This window comes from Peromyscus eremicus, chromosome 12 (assembly GCF_949786415.1).
Source record: "Peromyscus eremicus chromosome 12, PerEre_H2_v1, whole genome shotgun sequence".
Taxonomy (NCBI): Eukaryota; Metazoa; Chordata; class Mammalia; order Rodentia; family Cricetidae; genus Peromyscus; species Peromyscus eremicus.
Window position 1 is genome coordinate 49,358,859 of NC_081428.1, and position 8,854 is coordinate 49,367,712.

At 38.4% G+C, this 8,854-nt stretch overlaps 1 protein-coding gene across 3 annotated transcripts in view; it reads right to left on the bottom strand.

Moving 5' to 3' along the window:
* The window catches only part of Slc9c1 (solute carrier family 9 member C1), an 80,119-nt gene extending 75,142 nt beyond the window's left edge, over positions 1-4,977 (bottom strand). The window contains exons 1-4 of one of the 3 annotated variants that reach the window (XM_059277785.1): positions 4,868-4,977; positions 4,206-4,280; positions 1,917-2,031; positions 914-1,160 (exon numbers count right to left, since the gene is read on the bottom strand). In XM_059277785.1, the coding sequence (XP_059133768.1) occupies positions 914-1,061 (148 nt within the window). In that variant the 5' untranslated portion in view covers positions 1,062-1,160; positions 1,917-2,031; positions 4,206-4,280; positions 4,868-4,977. The remainder of the gene's footprint in view (positions 1-913; positions 1,161-1,916; positions 2,032-4,205; positions 4,281-4,867) is intronic. The other 2 variants (XM_059277784.1, XM_059277786.1) reach the window with 2 other exon arrangements.
* Between the last annotated feature and the right edge of the window lie 3,877 nt (positions 4,978-8,854).

Consider the following 8,854-nt stretch of genomic DNA (forward strand, 5'->3'; position numbering starts at 1 on the left):
ATCATTAATTTATCAAATTTCTGCTTTACAGCTTTTATAATGGATTGCATTTATTTTGAGACTTTATTAAGTATTTCTAGAAACCACTGGTTCTTGAGTTAGTACTGATATATTTGTAATAGTTGTTATAACCACCATAAATCATATTGGTTTAGTCTGCAATTCTGCAATAAAAGGGTAATTAACTCTAACGAAACCTCTTGCCTAAGGAGCAATGAGAACCTAGCTATAATTTAATCCAACGGAAAAATTCTAGTTACTTATTACTAGTAATGTTGTTCTAATTATATAAAAATCCTATTTACTCATTACTAGTTACACAGCCCACAGTAAATAACTTTATTGGCTTTGTTTGACATTTTTGAGAAAAAGCAGCACCTCAAAGTCTGATATGTATGATCAGAACATTTTCTCTCATTTACTTTTTTCTTATTATTTAGTATAATTTCCAAACACATTAAGGGATGGGAAGAAAAACACTATTTCCAGTTTCTATGATCTTTCTCCTCTTCCTCCTCCTCCTCCTCCTCCTCCTCTTCCTCCCCTTCCTTTTTCATAAAAGCTAGATACGGGCTTATCATTTACAAGAATGTCTAAACCCTTCTGTTGCGACCTTTGATTCTCCTGTTTCCTTCAGTTATACTAGTTAATGAAACCTAAGTCTGACCTAGTAGTTATTATACTGTGAATGTTTTAAACCTGACAGAGGTGAAGGATACTGACAACAAATATGACATCTCTTCCCAAAGGCCGGGCATTGTTTAAGTCTTTCAGTTGAAAATATTATAGGAAATCTATGAACTTAGGCATAAAATTCTAATTTCCTATTACTGCCACTTTCCTTCATTCTATATGATAGCATTAGCAAGATGTATCCATAGACTAGACTAAGGAGGGAGGTGTATTAGCTTACCTCCAATAGTACAGATCAAAGATAGTATCAGAATGATTTCAGGGAGGTCCTGAGGAGTGCTCAGAAAGACACTTTTCAGAAGATCCAGCCATGCATTACTTAGTTTGACACTTTGGGTTGTAGTTAAATTCTCAGCAATTTCTTCCATCGCCTTGTTTAATTACAGTCCTCCTGCCTCTAACTCAGTGTCTCTCTGCAAAACTCAGAGGTGATCAAAGGAAATAGGGGTTTTCTTCTCGGTGTCCTCCTAATGCATTGCTAAAAGAGAAGAAAATCACACATTTCTCCTTTAATTATCTCAAGTCCTCACTTCTGGTCTGTAAACATTAGTGATGCCTCTCTCTTCTGTGGTGCTTACAACTGAAATGAAGTGGAAAAAGCAGAATCCCAGGTGATAGGGACTAGCCAGCGATGCCATGAATTCTCACAGTGCTGAGTGTTACCTAGTCATGGCCCACCTTGCACCTGTGCACCTACCCAGAAGGTTTCTTCACCTCACCCTTCTCCCACTGTTCAGACCACAGTTAGTGCAGGTTACTCATCTCTGGGAATGCGACACTGAGAAATTCACCCTCAGTTTATCCTGCTGTCTGGAGAGGTGAAGGGGCACTTTGATTTGCATCGTAATTTCAACAAGACAGCAATAACAGACCATGCTGATAAAAACTAGGGCTTTCTTTATCCCAAGAGGAGCACCTGCAGACCAGAATTCTGTCAAGAGTTAAAAACAATGAACAATAGCCACATTCAGAGGACTTATCTCTTCCCAAGATAAGATAGTTTTAAATAAAAGGTCTTTCATTTCCTTCAAGAAATCATATCTTGTGGGGTGTGACAAGGACTCCTTGTGCCCCTGCTGACCTCAAATATACACACATACATAATACATACACACACAATATACATTTTGGTTATAAATATTTTGAAAAAAATTAAATTAATATGTTCTTATTGTTAACATTGAAATACATATGTAAACAAAATAGTAAAACAAATCACCCACATGAATCTTATCCAGTGGCTTTTCTATGCTTTCTTTATACTGATGAGCTCATTCTCTTGTAAGGATGCTGCATGCTGCTTTCTCCCTGTTACCGCATCATCAGCATCAAGTAGACCTGTACACAATGTTCACAGAGACTGAATCACCAGAGCACAGACTCCATGATCAGGCTGCCTGGACCCAGAGGTCTGGCAAACTTCCCTTTGTAGTGTTATAGCCTGCTTTCTTTAATTGATTGGTCTTTCAAGTCCCTTTCATTTCCTAGCCAATATAACTCCCCTCTGCATTTATTATTTCCTGAAATTCCCCGGGCAGCTGTAATGATGCTGAGTTGTCTCCTCAGAGGCCGCCTAGATGTCTCAGGTGATTTAATATGTAGCTATTTAACAATCACTGCAACTATCCCAGTTCAAGGGCAACAGTTGCTCAGTTTTCAGTCTCAAAGCCAAGTTCTGATTTTGACTAGGTTTTGTGACAAAGATGCCTGCAATCTGAAATACATCTGCAGTCAGCAGACTTTGTAGAAGTCAGGGTGACAATTTGCTATGGGGAGTCATGGGGCACCTAGGTAAAATGAAGCTACAAAGAGCTCTCTACAGGATCTGGGCTTTGGAAAACGTCTCTGGGATAAGGCTTTCCTATAAATTGGGTGAACCAGGGACAATTCTGTCACGGAGTAGCTCAATAAATCTTATCAATAGTGAGAGTAAACCTAAGGAAATGACATTGTGATGGACAGAAAAGCAGCAGAGAACGTGTTAAGTGAGAGTGGGGATGTATGGATTCACAGGACTCACACAAGGCTCTTATATCTGTCTCACTTTGATCTATCTATCTATCTATCTATCTATCTATCTATCTATCTATCTATCTATCTATCTACCTATCTGTCTGTCTACCTGTGAGTCTTTCTATTTATTTATTTATTTATTTATTTATTTATTTATTTATTTATTTATTTATTTATTTATTTTACTTTTGGGACAAGGTCTCACTGTATAGTTCTGACTGGCCTCAAACTCATAGAGACCTGACTGTCTCTGCCTTCCAAGGTCACACATCAAGGCCATTTCATGTGTAATCTTGATTATCTGTGGGATTGTTCATGCCTAACAGGACAACTTGCCCTGGCCAAAAGTCTATTAGCCAGGTTACCAGAACACTGAGCCCTAACTGTAAGGGATCAAGCCAGATTCTACAGTTAGGGACTGGGGTATTTGTGTGTGTGTGTGTGTGTGTGTGTGTGTGTGTGTGTGTGTGTGTTCATCAAAGGATATCTATGTTTTTTGATGTATTCTTCCTATATCAAGAACTTGAGATAGGGCTAAGTATGAGGCTGATTCACTACAGCTCTGGCTTAGTATGCACAAAGCTTTGGGTTCAATCCCCAGGCTGGCTTAAACAAACCAAGGTGATACATGCCTGTCATCTTAGCACTAGGGAGATGGAGGCACAATGCAAATTCGAACACAGACTGGACCTCATGAGACCCTGCCTCAATGACAAAAATAAACAAACAAAAAAAGGGCTTGAAGAGTATCTGGGAAAGGAGCAAAAGCGCTCAGCTGTGTCTCTTGAGAAGGAGACACTCCATCTGGGCAGTAGCACCAATCACTTGGAAAGCTGAAGAGAAAAAAAATACTGTTGCCTGATACCTCCCTCAGAGGTGAATGTAATCGGTCCAGGGTGATCCTGGGTCTTGGGGTTGTACAGGTTCCACTGTGGTTCTTTCTGTGTGCTTTCGAGACTTAGTGCAGCAGAGGGGTCTCTGGTTCTGAACTGTAGATAGGAGCACACAGTCCCATAAATACTTTTTTCATTTCTAAAATCATTTAAAACCTTAGTGTCTACACATGCAATTCTAATAAGCTAGTTTCAGAAAAGCATAGAGTTACCCCAATTTCTGATTATTGCTGAAATTCAGAGATACCCCGGAAGAAGTTCAACATGATTTTTTTCAATGTGGCACTTATTAGGCTGCAAAGTTTGCAACTTTGACTTAAAACATACTAACTAGCCTTTTCCGGAGAAAATGGCTTACCTTTGCTTGTAAATGCTATAGTACTAGTCATTGACGTTTTAAAGATATGTATAAAAAAGCTGCATGAGAACAAACAGATATCCAATGCAGTCAAAACTTCTTCAGAATAAATTGGCTTTATTATAGTTCAATAAATTTACGAGTCCAAGTCTCATTATGGAAGAAACAGTGATTTCCTGTATTCATTTTGTGAACAGAGGTAGTTAATGGTTACCCTCTAAGAATTAGCGTGTAGATTTGTAGATTACCCTTAACAAACAGCCAGTCAAAGCTCGGAGATTCCCTTTCTCAAGGAGTAGAAGTCACATTTATTCACTTTGTCCCTGAAAAGAAGTTTTCCTTTTTTCCATTACCATTTTTCAGGAATGACATGACAGAAATATCCCCAAGAGGTTACTGTGGGTCCCTACTCCGCCTCACAGGCAACTAAGCTCAAGTCTCAGGATTGGGGGTAGTTACCACTGAACATCCCAATGTCTGTGCAGTGAACTCTGAGACACCAACCTGCCTTCCTACTTATTGACTCTGAACAGAGGGCCCTACTTCTCAGTAGTGCTGGTCACTCATTGTAAACAGCCCTGGATCAAAGTCCTCCATATACTTTCTTCTAGGGCATGACTTCTTGTTAGCACATCAGTGCAAAGTCATTATCCTCGTGGCTGTGAGTGGTTCAGAAAGAACTGACATAAAAATTATGATGGAGGAGGAGCAGGGCAGAAATTTACCAAGAGGTGGTTGATCTTAGGGGAAGTCTTTGGTTATGACAGGAAAGGCAAAATGGCAGGGAGGAGAGAGTCAACCCTAAAGCTGAACGCTGTGGTTCTCTTTGTTCCTCCAGGAGAGGAGGTGCAGAAACCAAGCACCAGTGGGAAAGGTCAACTTCTAGAAAGAGAAACAACAGGGGTCTCACCATCCAGAGCCCAGGAGTGTCCTGGAAAATGTGTGAAGTGGAGGCCAGGAACTTCCTCTCACTCCAGAACAGTCCCAAACCAACTGCAACCTCGCTGACAGTTACTTGCTCTAAGCCCCGCCCCTACTATCCATCTACTGCCTGCAGTTTTATAACTCCTGACTTGATTGGCTGATAAAAACAGCATCTTTTTTGTTGTTGTTTACTAAAGGCATTTAAAACTATAAAGCTGTGCTTATTAAAGGGGAAAAAAAGAAAACGTGAAACGAAACCGCTAGAAACTGTATTATTTACGTATATTTAGCTTGCTGCGTAGTGAGTTTCTGGCCTTGAACCCCTGGACAGCGTTTTCTCTGTATTCAAGAAGGAGGAAGTCTCCTGGATATGGTGTGGTTGTAGATATTTTGAGTGCAGGAATTCTGGTTTCTGGGTTTGAAGCATGGGGTTGGGACCTCGGTTCTGGGTATGTAAAAGAATGCAGTCAAGACAGACTGGGAAAGCCGCTTCTCATTTTTTCTGGGACAACTGTGAAGACGGTTTCAGAAACAGCGGCACATTGTACACCTTTTTCCAAATATATATAAAGAATAATTTTACTGAAACTATTTAGCAGCATTATTATGGGATCAACTTTGTATCTTGTATCTTGTCTGTATTAGTCAGTGATCTCTAGAGGAACAGTACCTACGATGAATATGCATATTCTAATTTGTGCCTAGTTGAGATTCAAACCAACCATCACACTATTCTAAGAAAATATTTGGGGGAGGAATTTTGTAACGCTTTCAAAATCTAGGTTATATTTTGACGTGTGGGAGACCACTTTATATTCTGACTCACACAAAGACTTTGGGAGGACGTTTCGGTGCCTATGAGAAGGAATGGACAGAGAAGGAAAGAGAGGGGAACTGCCAGAGTAAATGCAGAGCAGTGACCTTTACATAGCACCCTTGGCTGTAGTGAGAAGCATTCCCAGCCTTCTATAGTCTGACAGCCCAACAACAGGGATCGTGGAAGGGAATTATCTCCACGATGTAAATCCATTTTAGCAAGTGGTCAAAGAAACCGTGGAAGGATTTTAAAGCTGATAGACTAATAAAAAGTTATAATGAAATGATAGTTAAGACTATTTCTGACTAAACATTTGGATGGAAATTATAAGGAGTGAAGGCATACTTTATGTTAGATATAGAATTAGATTATTAAATAAGATAACTTCTGTATATTTATGCTTATAGGAAGATTTTTGATATTGACAGATATTTATTGTGTGGGTCTCATAAAGGCAATTTCTTCTGAGTGGACCACGTAGTTTGACCATATTCACCTCTCCTAACCTGCCCTTTCTCATCTCCTTTTCACCTCTTGGCTTTTTGCTATTCTCCTTCTTTTCACAGACTCCTTCTGCTTTTTAGTCATATATAGAGATACATGTATGTGTAAATATATATGGCTTACATATTTATACTAAATCTAAGATTCACAAGTAGGAGAAAACTTGACATTTGTCTTTCTGAGGCTGGCTTATTTTGCTTATATGTTGGTGGCCAGCTGCATCCATCTTCCAGCAAAGTCTCCCTTCCTTCCTCCCTCCCTTCCTTCCTTCCTTCCTTCCTTCCTTCCTTCCTTCCTTCCTTCCTTCCTTCCTTTCTTCCTCCCTCCCTCCCTCCGTCCCTTCCTTCCTTCCTTTCTTCCTCCCTCCCTCCCTCCGTCCCTCCCTCCCTCCATCCCTTCTTCCGTCCCTCCCTCCATTCCTTCCTTTCTTCCTTCTTTCTTTTTTCAGGACAGGGTTTTTCTGTAGCCCTGGCTCTCCTGGAACTCACTCTGTAGATCAGGTTGTCCTCGAACTCAGAGAGAGATGTGCATCGTCACCACCTGGCTTATTTCTAGATTTCTTAAAGATGATATGAATAAGATTGTTTTCCCAATTTCTCTTTCATTATTTTCTTTTTAGTATATAAAAATCTCCTGAATTTTTGTGTTTGGTAGCATTCACTAATGAATATGTCTGGTGATTTCCTCTGTTGGAGTTTTGATTATTGAGTTAATATACATACTTGTTATTTGTATATTAAGATTTTCCACCTCTTTTGAAAGTTTTGGTAAGTTTTATAGATTGCAGACTTGGAGCAGTTTTCTATGTAGTGTCCATGGCAATCTCTCATAAATCCTTTGTATTCCAGTGTGTCACTTTCAATGTTTCCTCATTAATTCTTGATTTTAAGTTTTTTCTTTGATCTTAGCCTAGCTAAGTGTTTCTAAATTTTAATTTATTCTATAATGATTTTTCTTTCCTCTCTTAACTTTGTGTTTAATCTGTTCTTTTTCTGTTTAAGTTATAGGTAGGTTATTCATTTAAGATCTTTTGACTTTCTTACTGTGGGCAGTGACAGAAGCATGCACACTTCTTTCAATTCTTTATGTTGTATTGTGTAAGCTGGGTATAACATTTTTTCTTTCCAAATAATTTTTTTCATGTCTTTTATGAAGTCTTTGACTCATCTGTTGGTTCTTCAAGAGTGTGTTGTTAAATTTCCATAAGTTTGTGAATGTCAATATTGTCTCTTTATCTTTTTCATCACATTGCTTTTCAAATACGTATTTTATATGTTTTCATCAGTATCTTAATTTATTAGGACTAGTTTTGTGGATCTATATCATTTTATTTTGGATGACATTTTATGTACATTGGAAAATAAGTTTCCTTTGCTAGTATTTGTAGAAATGTTCTATGCATGTCTACTGGCTTCATTTAGTCTATAACAGTGTACATTTTTACTGTTTTATTATTTGTTTTCTGTCTGAATGATATAGCTACTGTTGAAAGTGGGGTACCAAAGCCCCATAATATTATTGCACTGACATCTCTTTCTCTAATCATGTGTGTTAATAGTTAAGTACAGCTATTATATTGTCATAGACTCTTGAGAAATTGACCCCTTTGTCAGTATATTATGACCCTCTTTGTCTCTTATGCTCTTTTTTTTTTTTTTTTAGCTAAAGTCTATTACATCACTTTCAAGTTTAGCCTGTTATTTTGGTTACCATTTGCACAACCGCCCCAATCACTACAATTTTAATCTATTTGTGTTCTTAAAGCTGAAACAAGTCTCATGTAGGTTGTATAGTTAACCCACTCCTAACATTACTACACTTGTCTTTAATTCTTTGTTGTTTGTTTTTTTACAGTTTCTTACAGTGTATCATGGTCATATTCCTCTCTCCCATTATGTCCTCTTATTTCTTCACATATTCCCATTGGTCCCTTTCTGCTGGCCCTGTTCCAACTTTTGCATTCATTTTTAGCTCTTGAGACATGGCTTCATTTAGAACATTTTGTTGCAATTTGAGTATTTCTTTAAAATTTTGAATCTTACACATCGTTGCTCACAAAAAGAAATCTAGGGATATATTTTCATTTCAATAGAATTTCTTTCCCATTAGCACAGGACTAATAGAATTTATTAACTCAAAAGTTACTGGACATCCAATGCATCCTTATTCACAGTCAGTGCTCTCTGCCTCCAAAACCAGAGTTCAAAATTCACATGATCACTTCATTTCTCCCTGTGGAAACTGAGTTTGCTCTGCATTAAACAAGAAAATGGCTCCTAGGTGGGCAGTGAAAATAGAGGCAGGAATGGAGATGTGGTAAAGATCTACCTTAGTGATGAGAAGAAAGAAAGGTCTCCAACATTTCAAACACAGAAAGACAAATATTGTGTTTGTGGCTGAGGCATACCTGACACGTGGACATAGTGGCCTTTATTTTTATTGAGACAAAATTTAAGGGAGAAGTGAAAAGAAGGGAGATAATTTTTCAAAAGGGCTTATAAATGACAATGAAAAAGAAGGCTTATTGCCCAGAGTTCGTCAGTTATGAAGTATGGAGGGGAGTAGTGTGAATATATACGTTTATGAAATGCAGGCTGACTTCAGAGACCAATGCAGAACAGCCACAGCCAATTGCATTCTTCAGGGTATAGC